Genomic DNA, 17485 nt, shown 5'->3' on the forward strand with positions numbered 1-17485 from the left:
GTTTCCAATTAAAACTTAAGAAAAAAACCCTCCAAAGCTTGATGTCTAATTGGTTTTGAAAGTGCAACCTCTACTCTGCTTAATATGCTCCCAGTCTTCCGAACAGGAAATTCCACTCAAAGCAAAGCATTATAACCATTACACCCATTACACACACACATGGTGGGGGAAACCCCATTCTCTGAAGTCTTCTTCTCTTGTATCTGCCACTGTAGAGTACAACCGAGCTGACCCACAGTGTTTGTTCTAAAGTGTGTGTTTTAGTTCCCATTAACCATACTGTCGTTATTATCATGTTTCTGTTAATCCACCAGTATGTGCAAGCTCTGAAACTGAATTTGCAACTTTACTTATTCATGAATGAACAGTTACTTTTAGTGTTTGACCTGATTGATGATTGATTAATGTTTGACTTCAGGGTGTCAGCTCAAATTTGGACATTTAGTTCAGTGAATGTAATTTTTAATTTTAAATTTAAAAAAAATCTTAAAATGCTGAACAAGTACAGTTTGTCTGGAGAGGTTGCCAGTAAGAAGCTGCTTTCCTTTATAAAGAACACGGCAGTATAGCTTCGGTTTGCAAAGTCTCATCTGCGGAAACCACCAAACGGCTGCAACAATCCTTTGGACTGATGAGACCAAAGTGGAGATCTTTGGCTATAATGCCCAGCGCCGCATTTGGAAAAAATAAAACACAGCATATCAGCACAAACCATCATCATCATCTCTGAATCACTGTGGGGGACGGGTGATGATGAGGGCTTGTTCTGCAGCCACATGACCTGTGCACCTTGCAGCCATTGAGTTGACCATGAACTTCTCTGTAAGTGTTTTAGAGCAGCGGTCCCCAACCTTTTTTGCGCCACGGACCGGTTTATGCCCGACAATATTTTCACGGACCGGCCTTTAAGGCGTCACGGATAAATACAACTAGAGATGGCACGATACCACTTTTTTATGTCCGATACCGATACCGATATCATAAATTTGGATATCGGCCGATACCGATATGAATCCGATATAGTGTTTTTTAATCAACAAAGCTGTTTTTTAAATATCTTGCTGCATTTTGTATAAGTTCATACTCAAGTTTAAAACAACAACTACACTAAAGCTATTCTGTTATACCTGTATGCAAAAAAAATGTTTCATAGTTCAGCAATACTGATCAATCTAATAAACTTAAACCTACACCATCCTCCCTATTCTGGTATTTTAAAGAGTACTTAGCATAAATATTAAGCAACCTAACTAATAGGGTTCCAACTCCCAGCAACAACAAAAATAAATAAATAAAAAATAGGGAACCACCCCTCACGCTCCACCTCATGATGCTTAATCGACGTAATCAACCTTAATTTGATGCAGTGTGAAAAAAAATACACAGAAATCAATTATTTTTCAAGAAATATTAAATAGATTCAACATCTTTCTTCAACAAAATTGCAGACTGCACAGATGGTACCTTCCCAAAGGAAAAAGTACTATAGCTTACTAGGGTATATTAGACTTAACAGTTACTATATGCAGTAATTGACTTCTATACATTTTACATCAAATTAAAACTTTGGGTGTCAGATAATTATTTATTAAAAGCTTGACATTTTAAATGAGAATAAGAAAGAAAAGTATGTCTTTGTGCCCCCTTTTCCCTGTTCATGCCCTATCGGCCCCCCTGGCTAAACTTTGCTAGATGCGCCCCTGCACAGTTACCAGCCGTCAGCTACGTAGAAAAAGATCCTCGAGTAGAAAGTAATATTAAATAAATTCTAACAACAGCTGATCAAGCTTAAACGTGCTGCTGTTGTTCAGCCGCTGGTTTCCTCTTTCTGGTGCAAAGTGGGCCAAAAGCAAACTACAGACAAGGACTCGCGACAGAAAAGCCGATCAGCTGATCATTAGCAGTTTCATGATTGAAGTAGCAGCAGGAGAGCGAGAGGCAGTCGCTTGTTAAGCTTAACGCAGGAATGCTTTACAAACATTCAGAGATGGACTTACACACTTGCTTTACTTCTCTCGGGATAACTTTGTCGGAGATGAAATGCTGGGTTGCTAGCGAAGCTCCACATGCTATCCAGACCACCGACAGGTCCCGCATGCCACAGCCGCTCTATCACGTGATGCATACGTTCTGAGGTGAGTTACGGCGTGTTGCAAGTTTTGTGAGGTGCTTTCGTGATATTTAATGGATCGGATTACATTTTTTATTTTTCTCCGATATCCGATCCAGTAATTTAGGTCAGTATCGGACCGATACCGATACGTAATATCGGATCGGTCCATCTCTAAATACAACAAAATAAAACTAGTACTGGTACCGAAAAAAAGAACATTTATTCATAACACACGTGAAAAGACCCAGGAAAACCGAGTTAACGATAAAAACGATAACAAAATAACGCTGAAAACCGATAAAAACCCTGAAAACCATACATTTCACACCTGAGCCTCAACTCTCGCGGCCTGGTACCAAGGGGGTTGGGGACCGCTGTTTTAGAGAATGCCATTTCTAACAAATGAAGCTAGGCTGACAATGGGTCAAGCAACAGGACATTACCCGTTACAGTTAAGCACAGAAATCTACAAAATGACTGAAAATAAAAAGAATCAAGTTGTTCAGTGGGCCAGACCTCAACCCGATCAAAATGCTGTGATGGGACCTCAAGAGAATGGGTTAGTAGTAAAATGAGTCACAAAGCAAACCAGATTGTCATTTGATTGCATTAAAAATACTCCAAAATGAATCAACAGCACAAACCTGGTTTAAAAGTCTGATTCAGTCACTCACTTAGCAAACACGAAGCGCTAGCAGCTGCAGCTACATGTCTCAGCATCCACCTGCCTGTCAAAGAGGACACGACCCTAAACTTAAAACTGGACATTTATGACAGGGGTCTGTGGAGATGGACTCACTTTGGGAGTCTAAGCCCCCGTTAGAGCACCTTTGGTTTTCCAGCCCTGAAGGCTGTGATGCCTAAACCTGCAATGCTTCGATCCCGTTTTGTAGTTTAGTGTTTTTATTTTCTTCAGTGTTGTTTTTTTGGTAGTTTTCTCTCTGTTTGTTACATGTTTTGTTTATTATCATTTTATAATAAAAAAAAGTTTAATATTATTACCTCCTTTGATGTTAAGCAAAGCTTGTAATAGTAAAGTTTCATTATTGCTCAAGGGTTAAGTTGTTCTTGGGTCACAGTAACCTGATTTCTATTACAAGTACTCTGTTTATGGTCTAATTTACATCCTGTTGTACATTAACAACTTTTTTCCCTTCATTTCAACTCATTTCCAAATGAGCGATTGCTATAATTAGTGTGCAATTTTCCTTTTTTCTGATTTTCCTCATTGCATAATCTGGATTCTCTTTCAGCTGGGGATGTTTTAAATTATTTAGGCTGAGGTCATAAATCAGGCGTTCTTCTCTTTTTTTCCTCTTCCTGGGAATTTAATGTCTTTGTTCATTTTTCACTTGTTCAAACAAATGAAACTGAACAGTTTTCCTTCTCTCTCTCTCGTCTCTCAGTCAGCAGTTTCTATACGTTTGTTTTTCTTCCTTCACACTAACTGCTTCTAATTAAAACTATCGCTGCCATAATCTCATTACGTGTAATCTAATCTTGACTCACTCATGTGTCTGTCAGACATTTAGAAAGTGGGGGGAAAAAAACTCCTCAAACTTCTCGTTGTGGGATCATTTGTTTGGCTTCAGAGTTTGGATCAGTTTCCCACGGTGAAAAAAAAAATCCCTGTGAGTGATGTCTGAAGGCTCGCCTTGTGTTTGTTTTGGTAAAATTTTGTTGAATCCTCACAGGAATAATTTCAGAAATCAGACTGGAAAGTTTGAAAATGCAGCTTGCAGACTGACAGAGAGGAGGTCAAGGCAGGGCTGTGTGTGTCACACATTATTAGCAGTAAGTAGAGGCAGCTGGTGATTGAGGGATGGACCATCCTGTGTGACAAGAAGATAAAATATTTAAGCCGTGTGAAGGTGAAAAACTTCAGAAATTATTTAAAAATGGAATTTGGGAACAGGGATCATTTTAATCTGATTAATATCCGATTCTCGTCTGATCAGCACCTCTGTGACCACTTAAAGGTTTGACAGTAACAACTGACAGCACCAATACATGAAGGGTAAACACCAAAGACTGTATATAAAAGATGGCTGGGGTCTTCGTGATGTAACCATTTTCTTTCTAGATACATTTTGAAGGTTCAATGTTACCATCATGACCACTGATCATGCCGTTTTTGGGAGCCATACGTGATCATATTTGTTAGATACAGTAAAAAACTTTTCAGCTAATGATAGCAAGCTAATAACACCTTCAGTCATTTTTTTTACATTGCTAAAGCTACTTTCATAAACATAATTTAAATTTAATTAATGGAAAAGAGAATTTTCCCCATCAAGGACAAACTTTTTGGACTCCTTCACAAGTAAATCATATCATCTGTAAATATAATGTAGCAGCAATAAATCCAGATGGATGAGTTATAAAAAAGACAACAAAGAAATTCTATAACGATGATGTTACAAGAGGCTAAAATCATTTTTGTACCAGACCAGTTATTTCTGCTCTATAACAGGACATTTGGAGAGACTCACTTCTGGAAAGAGCCTTAAGCCAAGTCGGCTCACAGTAGTAATATTTTCTGTGCAGAGATGAAAGCGCTGTCAATTTTTGTTGTAAACAAGACAAATTTCAAGCTCAACAAATTGCCGCGGACATAAAAGTGGTTACATTTTTCTGTCATCCCCAGAAAGTTAATGTAGTGCAGGTGATTTCAGCAAACAATGTAAGACAATAAGATCACAGAGAGCATCATGGGTAAGAATCAAAAGTGGATGTCAGCTTTATTTTCCTCTGGAACAACGTCTTTTTGCTATTTGATCTCATTTTGTCAATCTTTTTAAAAAATGGGAATGGGAGGAGGGAGGGGAGCTGAGGGAATCATGCAAACAAGATTGAGCTGAAATTGGAGACTTTCTGTTTGACATTACAGAGCAAATGATTATCATCATCATCATCATCATCATCATCATCATCATCATCATCAGAGGCCCCAAGTAAGTTTCACTTTCTGTTCAGGTCATCATCAGAGTTTAACACTGAAAATGTCAGAAGTAGGACTTAGAACACAGAAGGTAAATCTTTATATTGCCTAAATTATTATTAGAATACTTACCTATTTAATTAGAAACATCTGCTGGAGCTACATTTTTCTCAGGTTATAGTGTTAAAGTCCGGCTTCTGGATTCTGAACAAGAAGTGAGTTTGGTCAAAGTTTCACTTTAGTCCCAACTGATCCACAGTTTGCATCTTTCTATATACATCGTTGGATCAAGCTGCGTTCTGAGTAAAGAGATATTTCTCTCAGGTGCAAAACTGTTTTACTTTTAAGAACACAAACGAGTCTGTAAGAGTTTGAGGGGCACCTCTGTCCAGATGCTCGACTGCCCAAACATCTGGATTTATTATCTTTATTGCAGAGGCTGGAGGCTGCCAGTTGCTAGGTGAAGTTGGATGCTAACAGGGTGCTGCACCAAATCCTCCTCATTGCTTTGGTCACTAGCAGGTTGCTTCTGTTGCCTGCAGTTTGCACAGAAGATGTGTCTGTAAACACAGTTGCCAATCGGTAGTGAAAGAAATAGAACCATTCACCTGCAAAAATAACAGTTTTCACCTTTGGAAATATGCCGTTATAGCACTAATTTCATGGTTTTTTTACTAGTTTCTGGTTTGCATCACACCTTTTGGTTTTCTGCACAATTTACAGCTGAGAGCAGTAACCTGATAGAGGTCAGAGGAATCCCAAGGGCGTGTTTGGTGTAGCAATGTCCACCAACCAGTGTGGGGTTTTTCTCTGGTAACCTGTGGTTTCCAGGTGGATTCTCACTGGTTTGTAGGCCTGTGTGACTTTAGCGATGATTCTGTCGTCAGCCTTCACCAACTGGTTGGGGAATAAACATTTTTCCAATTTCTCCAGGCCTGTGTGAGGTCTAAAGGTGCTCCTGACCTCTCTGAGACACGCATGTGATAAAAAATAAAATAGTTTCCCTGCAGTGAAACATCTGTTTGAGTTTTGGTTTGGACAGCAGAGTTACATCCACTCGGCCGGTCTTTGGAAAGAGAAGCTACAGTTTTCAGATTATTAACATTATTAAAGCTTTTTTAACGCTCAGGCACAAAAACCTATTTGGTGTTCATCTGGTATTAAATGTGCTTTTTACCCTCAGTCGTTTTAATAGAAAGTGAATCGTTATGACACAGGACTATTTACACAGCTGAGATCTGAGTGGATTCAAACTTGCATTGCGTAGCAAATATACTCTACCAGACAACATGATAAACTATTCTTCAAAACCCAAAATTTGTTAACATGTTTGTGCCTCATCTGAGATAAAAAAAACAACAAAAAACCCCATGAACTTAAGAAATGTTTAGCATACGAAAAAGAAATTAAACACATGCTGTCAACTTCATATTGAAACTTTTTAAAAAATGATTATTTCATCAAGAAAAAAGAAATTTCAATCATCGCATCCATCATCTCTGCACTATTTCCCTCTTTTCTTCATCATCTCTAATATTAAATTATAAACATTTTAAAACAAAAGTGCCTGAAGCATGATATGAGGAAAAAGATAAATATAATTTGTTTCCTTTGTCCTTTCTTTTTTTTGTCTGTTTTTTGTTTTTGTTTTTTTACAGTACATACTCTTTGTATGGTGTTCATTTTGTGATGTAAAACTCGAGCGTCATCCTCAGACGTTCGAGTCGTTGCTCACTGTTTGCTTTGGTCGCGCCCTCCTTTGGCATCACTGTTGCAAAAAGAAAAAAAGAAGTAAAGCTACAGACAGACCATTAGTCTTAATATTTTTGGTATTTCATTGTTATTGTCCCGGTTTCAGGAAAGAGTTTTCTTTGGAGGGAACCCTGTTGTGGATTCCAAAACGTCCCCAATAAATATTCAAAAGTTTGTTAGTCCGACTCCTCCGTCTGAATCTCTGCTGAGAAAAAAAAGAAGGAAAGAAAAGAGATCTTTGGTTTGGTTGAATCAGGAGTTTCTCCAGCAGGATGAATGTGGCTTGAATGCTGCTCCTCTCCAGAATTCTCAGTCAGTCAAGTCAAAAGTGTAAACAGTCAGACAAACGTTCCCACCAAGACAGATAAATCTGAAAAAAGTCTTAAGTAAAGACCCCCATCCACACAGAAACATCGGGAAAGCATGAAATCTGTTCCCTCTCTTCCTGTGTGCTTTAATAAAGAGCATTCAGTTTGTTTGCAGAGACATGTGACCTCTACTGTGTGTTTTCAGAAACACTGGACATATCCTGATATAAATCTGGTGACAGTTAAAATAACTGTTTTTTTAATGGTCACCTGACACTGCATCACTCAGGAGAGAGAGAGGCCCAAAAATGAGCCCAAATAAAAAGCAATAGTTAGTATTTATTAGGGGACCAACACATTTAACTCCCTCTGCTGGCATCAGCTAAGACCTCCAGGGAAAACCATCCTGATCCAGAATCAGCTACAAAGTGAGGATCTGACATTAGGAGCTGGTTATTTATCATACACTGACTCTTCTTCCCATCATCAAAAAAAAGTCTGCAATGGTCACGGCAGACAGCGCCAGCTCCCTGAGCCAGAGGTGTTTTTCCTGTTTAAAGGGAGTTTTTCCTTCCCACTGTTGCCTTTCTCATAGGGATCATCTGATTGTTGGGGTGTTCTCTGTATTATTTTAGGATCTGTACCTTACAATATAAAGCGCTTTGATGCAACTTTTGTTATGATTTGGTGCTAAATAAATAAAACTGAACTGAATTAAAAAGCCGTATCGTGTCCGTTAAAATGGGCTGATCTATTGGAAGCTAACAATGACTGGTGGAGAGTTTGGACATAAATGCCACAACCAGCAGCTTTTCTCTGTGTGTTTGCAAGTTTTTTACTTCAACCGCAGTCAGGTGGGTCAACACGACTGAAAAGTTACAACAACCATGACACTTCCTCTCATGTTGTTTGGTTTAGAGCTTATTGGAAAGCTGTTATTGCATTACTGTGGTAACTTAAGGTGTTGTCATCAACTTAAAAGCAAGGAAAGGTGAAACAAATGTGATCGTAAATAAGACCAAAGTGATTCTCACACTACACTGAAATGATACTTGCCCAAAAAAATTTACCATACATTCACATTTTGTTGTTTATCCCTGGAAACTCCTGGAATTTGCAAACTTTATTTTTAATCCACACATTTAATTTAGTGCAGGTTGGACCCAATTAACACAGTGATGCTCCTCAGGAGCTTTATTTCTGGAAAACTAAATTAGAATTAATATGAAGTGAGCGTCTTGGTGTGGATGGAGGTCCAAAACTGAAGAAAGAGTCACATTTTCATATTGAACTGTCTTAATGTGGACGTGGTCTCAGTCGGGAAACAGTCGGGGGTTAATCCACCTCGATGGACTCGCTGGTCTCGTTCACGGGTTTGCACTCGTTGGGAAGTCGCTGATGGCGGCTGAGCTGAGTGGCCTGTGTGAAGCTGCGGTCGCAACGCTCGCACCTGACGCACAAACAGAAAGACGCACAAAAGACAGCGATTAGAGGAGTCTGCACGTAGAGAAGCCTGAACAGAGCTGAGGAGAAATACACTTTAAAAGGCAAAACCTTAACATCTGCTGACGCACATGTACACAATCACGCGCACGCACACACCTCCCTGTTAACCCTAATATCCAGTGACAGTATAAAGTGTGTGTGAGGCCCAGCGGAGCAGCAAGCTGTAATTGTTGCCCTGATCCTCACAACCTGACCGACAAATTACACACAGTCCACCTGTCAATAATCTATCAGGCGGGCTGAGGAGGGTATTCCCATCTCACACACTTTAACACACACTCAGATATATCCAGGCCCGATAAGGCAGTGTCACTGTCACTTTCAATAGAAGTAGAGAAGAGAGGGAGCTTTTAGTGTGCGCTGGAGGGGGGTTAGGGGGTAATTTAAATGTATATGAATGTGTGTGTGTGGGGGGAGGCTCTTCAAAGAGAAAGCTGTGTGGAGATATTGGACTTAACAGCCCTGAAACAAGACTAACGTGCTCTCGGATAGATAGATAGGTTGAAGGGGAGGGAGGTGGTGTTAGACACAGGAGGAGAAACAGTGTGGACTGGACAGCGGTCGTTAGGAAGCTCTTTAACCAGAGCTTTTCCTCATTAAACCTCATAAACACGACACAGTTTTCTGATACAGCTTCTGCCACTACATTCATCACAGGGCCTGACTTTCTGTCTCGTACATAAGGTGATCACTGCCATAAACCGGCAGCAGGATTATTGGATGCAGGGTTGCTCAACTATAGCAAAAAACACTCATTATTTAGGTCAATATTTATAATAATAAAGTTATTTATTCCTTAAGCTTTGTGCATTTGCTGAACTTTTTAAAAGAGTATTTATCTGAGATTGCATATAAAAGATGGATGTAGCCACAGTGAAGTCAGCCGGTGTGTTTGTGTTGAAGTCAGTTCACATGTGGACAGCTAAGACACTTGTAAGCTGGATGGGTGCAGCGCACAAAGCAACAGCATCAGCATTATTCCCTCCGAAATGTTACTAAACCCACAAACTCTGTCATGATGTCTGGTTCAGTGGCTTGAGTTTTTTGAGGGAAGACAGCTTGTTGACTGCTGCCTGTGTCAAGATCCTTTCAATTCAAGTTGCCACAAGCTTCAGTGAAATCCAGGTTAAAAAAGAAGAAGAAGAAAAACTAAAGAAAAACCTTATTGAGCCCATACAGTTATTAAAGCTTTCTCCTTCTGTGAAGGTGGACATTTTAAAAAGGAAGTCTTTAATGATTATCTCACTTATGGCCTCAGCTTCAAGTGAAGTATATCTCAATTTCCGAACGGGGAATGCAGGGACGATATGGGTGTTCAACCATCTAGCGTTGACACCATTAATGTGGTGGAAAGTTGCAGAGACAGTCATCAACTGCCAAGAAGAGCAGGACAGGTTAACTGAACTGATGTCTGACGACGGGTCACATTTGTAGCTTTTTGGATTTGGTGGTTTTATGGTCGCTCTAATTAAAATCAAATGTTTTTAAATGTGTTATTTAAACGGTGTAATTTTAGCTAATGTTGCTGATCTGACTGACCACTGTAAACCAAATTTCATCCTAACATTTTGAATAGATTACTGTCAAACATGTTGCTCCTGGGCGAACCTAAACCTTAAGGTCTCAGAGAGAAGCATTTACCATGAAGGATCATGTACTTTGCATTCAGTTTTATTCCAAAACGTCTGCAACAGCTGAGACCTGAACTGGTTCTCCCCATTTTTTTGACACATTTTGTAAAAGCAGCTCTAGATTGAAAGTACATTAAAACAATGAAGCTTGTGAAACACGTTTTCAGTGGGTTCCACCTATGTTAATCTGCTTGGGTCCCTGTAATGTAAATTTCAGCATCAGTCAGAGCGTGCAGCGGTCTGCACAGACATCCACCCGCTTGCCTGTTTTCAGGTGTCCAGACAACGCTGCAGCGACTTCTGCCTTCTCATTACTTTGTCTGTCACTCTTAAATAACCAGTTTCTTTAAAAAAAATAAACACAAACTTCTGTTTAAGCTTCACCAAAATTAGTTTGACAGAAACTGTTAGCTCGCCCCATCACATCACAGGATATGAATGTTTTTCTGTGATCACATGAATTTAAAGAAGTCCTGTATGTTTATATATATATTACATATACGTGTGTGCGTGAGGACCAGACTTTGAGCTGATGGATCTGAAATTATTCTCATTTTCTAAATTTTCTTGCAGCACAAGAAAAAGAAAACAGACCCCCGACTGCTCTGCCATTAAGGTGGATGTTCCTGCTGTCATTCGTCTGTGAATTTACAAAACCACAACAGCTACGGACTTCAAAGCTCCTCTGAAGCTTCTCTGTCACAGCGACTTATCCAGGCACGAAGACGGCTGTCCTGCACAACAAAGAGCAGAGCTGAAACGAGGCAGCTGCAGTCCGCTGGCTATCGACCAGCGGGCGTCTGTTAGCGGCCGCCGCCTCCATTTCTCAGCAGGGAAAAATAATGTTGAGTTGTTGTCCTGACAAAATGACAGAGGCCGCTTTAATCACTTTCCCTCAAGGATCAGTGAAGTTTCAGCTCACCTCTTATCTTAATCTCATCTGTACGGATGTGGATCGAATGCGAGATAAACAAGTACAGACTGTGTTCAGTCACAGACTGATAGAAGCTGAAGGGCTAGAAGAAGTACAGACGAAGTCTTCATTTACAACAACGTTCAGCACCGAGACCGAGCAGTTCAGACAAACTCTGACCACACCTTTATTTCAAAATCAAAGGCTGTGTTTGTGGGAAACGTGCAACTCTGGTTAGTAAGATCTCTTTCCTGAGGGAATATTTTTGAAAATAAATCATGATCTAACCATGCATTCATGTGGTGTTGGATTAACTGGAAAAGAGAATTTCCCACTGGGGAAAATCCACATGAACACCACCTTAAAGTTGGAACACTAACTGGGAAAGTCTGAGAAATTGTTGTTGAGCTTTTGCAGTCACACATTAAAACATGGCGGATGAAAGACAATGTTTTGTTGAGTGCAAGAAACTTTTTCAATTATTGGCGCAAAATGCTCAAAACTTGTTTGGGCAGCACCATCGAAATGAAATTTCACGAACTGGTCTTTAAGGTGTCGCGGATAAATACAACAAAATAAAATGATACGACCAAGACAAAAACTGTGGTATTTTATAAATATAATGATAAACGCGAAATTCACTGTGTAATTGTGTAACTTTATTAGCAGCGTCCTCCTGAAATGCGCCAACAACACTGAGAGTAACATCCTCCTCTCTGCCCCTTAATGGTCGCTGTGGTAACGCGTAAATATTTCTTTCAAAATAAGACACACAAAGCGCATGAAAATATATAGGAAATTTATGCATAACACACGGGAAAAGACCCAGGGAAACTGAGTTAACGATAAAAACCCTGAAAATCACAAATTTCAAACCCGAGCCTGAACTCTCGCGTCCCGGAACCAAATAACTCGTCCAGGGCCCGGGTGTTGGGGACTGCTGCTCTGTGTCACGGTCCTGAGTCTGGCGACTCATTGTTTATGTTCTTGTTTATTATTATTCTTTGATTGAGTTAGTTTCCGCTTATACTTTAGTAATTTTTAGATCTCAGGTTTTGTTACTGTCCTTCTCTTGTGTTCCATGTGTCACATCAAGTCATGTCAAGTGTTATTGTCCGTTTTTTCCCCAGTCTCCATATTCATGCACCTCCCGTGTCAGTAATGTCTCCGTGTCGCAGTTTGTTATTGTCTCTGTGCTCCATGTTCTCTCTGTCTTCCCTGTCAGCCGTGTCTCCTTGTCAAGTCTGCGTTCCCGTGCCTGTGTTCAGTATTTCCTGTTTTACTTTGACAGTCTGGTGTTCAGTGTTTTCAGCTTTGCTTCCGCCCTTTCTCGTTTGGTCAGATTAGCCCCAGCTGTATCTCACTCCTGTTTCCCATTCCCTCGTTACTCCCTGGTGTATTTAAGCCCTGTGTTTTCCTCTGTCCGTTGTCACGTCACGTTACCCGTTTAAAGTGCTTTATAAATAATATTAAATTGAATTGGATAGCTATCTAGTTTCCAGTTTAGATTAAGTTTCTGTGAGTTTTGGGTTTTGTTTGATTTTTGCTACAGTGCAATAAAGCTGCTTTTTTATTTCATCTGCATTTGGGTCCTTCATCCTGCCTGCCACACAGCGCTGCATGACAAATAGATTCAACAAATGTTTAAAGAAACATTGAAAAAATGTTTAGTTTTCCTAATTTATTACAAGAGGTAATGACTCTACCAGCATCCACTACACAAAAGCATAATCTCTGTGTGCTGGCTATAGAAATAGGCATTTGTTAGTCCTAAAGCATAGTACATATTAGTGTTTTGGGTTTTTTGTCAGTGTTCGCTCACTCTGAATGCTGTCTCTATGCAGCTTCACAGTAATAGAATCATAAATATAATGTACTAAGTCAAACAACTTTCTGTGGTCTCCAGGATGACATTTAAAGCTAAGACGTTGCTTCTCTGAACAAAATACAGAAGAACAAAAAGCGGAGCAGAGAAAACAGCAGCACGCTTTGACAGCCTGCACAGTCCAGTGAGCATCAGCACCGAAAAGCTGCCGACCACACAGAATCGCGGCCTCCGTCTCCTCAGTGGGAAAATAAAGTTGAGCGTTTTCCTCCTGACAAAGTGACAGTGGCAGCTTTAATCTATCCGCTGCACCGTCCGAAAGGAGATAACTCCCCGAGGCCATCGATCCGCTAAAGATTTCTGACGCACGTCCGTGATTGTCTTTGTCCCGCTCTGCCTCCACCGAGACTCTGAAGTGCTGATGAAAAGGTTCGGGGGTTTCCTCTGATTGCTTATTAAGAATGCTGATTTGGTTTAACTGAATTTAATCGCCACCGCTTGTCGTTTCACTTTTTACACCATGATCTCTTGTTCCTCCTCCTCTCACTCATCCTTCTCGCCTCTTCGCTCTCCATGTCAATGATGACTTTGGATTTCTCTGATTGCTTATTAAGAAGGTTAATTTGATTCTACCCCCGTGTTCCCCTGATGCCAGTCCTTTAGATTTTGCACAACTCAAACATCTTATTTTGCTTTCTTCACTTTCTTTTATGTCTCTTACTCTTTGGCCCTTCTGGCCTCCACTTGAATGCTGACCTCTTGGTCCACTGGAGGAATCCTTATTGTCCTCTGTTGCTGATTAGATGACAGGATGACAACAACAGCATCCAGAAGCCTCGAATTGCAGCGTGGCATGCCCTCTAATTATATTAGCCTTAACCAGCAGAAGAAAATGGAAATGAGTGTGGGGAGATTCATTACCGGGCTGTTAACAGATCCTGTATTTACACTGGACAATCTGCTGATGCCCTCTGATTTACAATGAGGAACAAACAAGAGAATTTCCTCATAGTTTAACGTTACAGGCAGCCAACAGTAAAGCATCAAAGGTCAGAGGTCACAGCAGACATGATGGAAGTGAATGGAAGCAAATATTATCACGAATAATGAATAATAGAAAAGTGATTGAGAAAGTAGTAAGGGATAAAAAAGCAGTTTGCAAATGACTCTTATTATGATTTTGGTTTTTAGGACGAGAGCTAAATTTAGAGCTGAAGACCAAAAAGAAAAATGTAGACAACAAATCAACTGGTTTCTAAACTTCTGAAGCGTTTGGTAGTTTCAGTGAAAATGTGTTAGCCACCTTCACGTTTGATTTTTGGAGGCAGAAGTGATGCGTTTGGATGGAGTGCTAACTTATCAGCTAACGCTAACTAGTTTGGTGAGCAAGCTGGATGTAAGTGTGTAATGCACAGACTGATAGCGGCGTATTAGTGCTTCTTATTAGTGCATCAAAACTGGGGCATGGACTTCTTAGATGGTCTTTTCTCATTTTTAAACTCCAGTGTCTCCTTCACATACCTTTAGATCAGGGGAGGGGAACTCAAGCCCTCAAGGGCCGGTGTTCTGCAGGTTTTAGACGTGTCCTTGATCCAAATGGCTAAATTAGCTCCTCAACATGTCTTGAAGTTCTCCAGAGGCCTGGTAATGAACTAATCATTTGATTCAGGTGTGTTGACCCAAGGTGAGATCTAAAGCCTGCAGGACACCGGCCCTTGAGGCCTGGATTTCCTCACCCCTGCTTTAGTTGGTCAGTCCTGGTATGTTAACAGCTGCCAAAGTAAAACTGTGACTCAGTTGGAATATTTACCTGTAGATAATCTGAATGGCCACTCTAGAACCTGCAGCACCATTGGAGGACGTGTTGATGTGTCTCTCCAATATTCATGAACAAGAACCTGAGTTCCCGCTGCTTTAGTGCATATTATTTATTAATTTATTTACTAAAGCATATCTGTGTACATCTGTTGACAACAATGAAATCCCAACCCATTTACTACCATTTTATATTTTTTTTCTTTTGTGCAAGCTAAAACCTTCAGGACTTCAAGCCCTCGGTGGCTCACTTTAGTTTTCTTATGGTGACGTAATTAGCAATGCTAATGAGAGAAAGCGTTGGTTTCAGGAGTGCTGGGGGAAATTGATTTAGCATCCAGACAAAGCAGATGTGACACTCTTTAAAAAAATATTAATCATTTTATGATTCTACAAATTTGATGTCAATGACATGAAATCATTCCATTGATCTGTATCAGACTCATATGGGAATATACACCATAATTGCTTTTATTACTGATTTAAAAACCTGAATAATTTACAAGCTGGTGTAACAAAATATTTAGATTCACAGTTTAGTACCTGCTATTAGAGAAGTTCGGTCAGAGCTTTATTTGTTCTAAATCGTTCTCTGCTGTACCAACATGGGTCGCTGTTGATAATTACCAGTTTATGGGAACATCAGTTGCCATCCACATTAAAAACAATCCATGGTGCCTTTGACATTTTGAGCGGTTTAGCGGATCCCTGAGCGTTATATTGTCCTCTGTACAGTTTATTCAATGACCTCAAAGACATAATTATGAGAGACACAGAAAGACAGAGACAGCGCTCAAAGTTATGGAAGTGAAATTATTGGTGTCAAAAGTATAATTTTCAGGAGAGGAAAAACTTATTTGGGACAAAGTCACCCAATATATCTAAAGGTGAGACTTGCTTCTACAATAATTTTGGTGGTGACAGTTAAGAGCAAGTCGAGTGGTATTAGCTGGGTTGTTTGTCGCAACAGGTGGCAGGTGGGGGCAAGGTGGGTGGATTTTATGGGTGTTTGGGGGTACTCACTGTTACTTACTTGAACGGCTTCTCTCCTGTGTGTGTGCGGATGTGGTTGTTGAGCGTCGTGGCGCCAGCGAAGGCCCGGCCGCAGTATCCACATTTGAAAGGTCGGTCGCTGGAGTGCGTCACTACATGGTTCCTCAACTCTGAAGGCTGAGAGAAGGACTGGGAGCAGTGGCCACACTGGTATGGTCTGAGGACAAAGACAGTCGGATGAAAGAAGAAAACAGAAGGTGTGTGCGTGCGGGAATGGCTTAAATTCACTGCCTTAAATTTGCATTCTTTCTAACAGTCAGCAGGGGGCACCATTTGTAGTTGCAAAAAGAGGACTGCTACTAGTGCTCACTTTATCGAAAATGAATTTAGAATATTATTGTAAAAGGCGAGATTTTAAACTAGTGATTGAGGCGAGGTCATAGAGGATGTGAGCTGAAGCTTCATTTTCTCATAGACTTCTACACATTCACATCCTCTTCAGTTACCTGAGATGTCTCCCCCTACTGGCCATGATGTTACTTACCCGTAGGTCTATTGGTAAGATCATATTTTATTTTGTTAGCTCTGTTACTTTGTGACTCTTGTGCTCCATGTATTAATTTACCACGACATGAAAATTCATCAAAAAAAGAATTATTTCTTCATCTTCCCCATGAAGATTCTTCATTTTTATGGGTTTGTTCCACCTTTTCTGTTGTTCTTCCATTATCACAAAGAAACAATGATGCACAGATGAATTTTTCTGGGTGCTTGTAACTGGAGTGGAGCAACGTGAATTAACACAAAATGAAAATTTGGAGACATTTTGTTTACATACAGAAAAACATGAGCCTGCACACATTACAGCTCACTAAAAAGCAATACATATGGTCTATAAACACACGCAAACAGGGGGCGGGGGAAGTCGGACACTGCTCCGGTAACCATGGCAGCCTGACCCTCATCAACAATGCAGGCCTAGATCATGACTGGACCATTTATCATGGTGTGTGTGTGTGTGTGTGTGTGTGTGTGTGTGTGTGTGTGTGTGTGTGTGTGTTTGTGAAGAATAGCAGTTACACAGAATGAGATAGAGACAGTAAGAGAACAAGAAAAGAAGAGATATATTAGGTTATTGTGTGTCAGTGTGTGTGTGTGTGTGTGTTTGGCCCAAATGGGAGTTAAACAAACAACCAAACAGAAGCTGTGTGTCTGCTAATAGAGTGTCCTGCTTCCATACAGCAGCAGATCTAATCTCACACTCCTTCCATTCGCTGAGCCGAACACGCAGCCAGCTGTGAACATTATCGAGGTATTTTGTTTTCACTTACAGGACACTTCAGCCTCTGCTCATATCTTGCATCTCCTCTCTTTTCCCCCATTATCATTTTCAGGCTCTGTGTGCAAACCTCTGTTTCCCACATACAGACTTTACTTAGGCAGCCCGCCCAAGCATATATGTTGATGCTTTTCTTTATTATCTTTTTGAGAGGATAATTTAGTACTGCTCAACCCTCTGCTAAACAAACTCACCCCGGCTCTTTTCTTCACATGTTTTCCTTACAGGCTGTCTCACTGGCCACATTGCTATCTGTGTAGGTTTCTTGATATCATTTAGCTACGTCTTCAGAGAGGATCATCGTCCACCTCCCTGATGGCAGCAGTCCCTTCATCTGATCTGAAAACTT

The 17485-nt window shown here is 40.4% G+C and overlaps 1 protein-coding gene across 8 annotated transcripts in view; it reads right to left on the minus strand.

Annotated features, from left to right (window-relative positions):
• Nucleotides 1-4829: 4829 nt before the first annotated feature.
• Nucleotides 4830-17485, minus strand: part of prdm6 (PR domain containing 6) — a 203938-nt gene continuing 191282 nt past the window's right edge. For 7 of the 8 annotated variants that reach the window (XM_082554516.1, XM_082554518.1, XM_082554519.1 and 4 more), the window contains 2 exons: nt 15838-16014; nt 4830-8564 (listed from right to left, as the gene is read on the minus strand). In XM_082554516.1, the coding sequence (XP_082410642.1) occupies nt 8450-8564; nt 15838-16014 (292 nt within the window). In that variant the 3' untranslated portion in view covers nt 4830-8449. Of the gene's footprint in view, nt 8565-15827; nt 16015-17485 lie in introns of all 8 variants that reach the window. The other variant, XM_082554521.1, reaches the window with a different exon arrangement.

Source organism: Aulonocara stuartgranti, assembly GCF_965226115.1.
Source record: "Aulonocara stuartgranti genome assembly, chromosome: 12".
NCBI lineage: Eukaryota > Metazoa > Chordata > Actinopteri > Cichliformes > Cichlidae > Aulonocara > Aulonocara stuartgranti.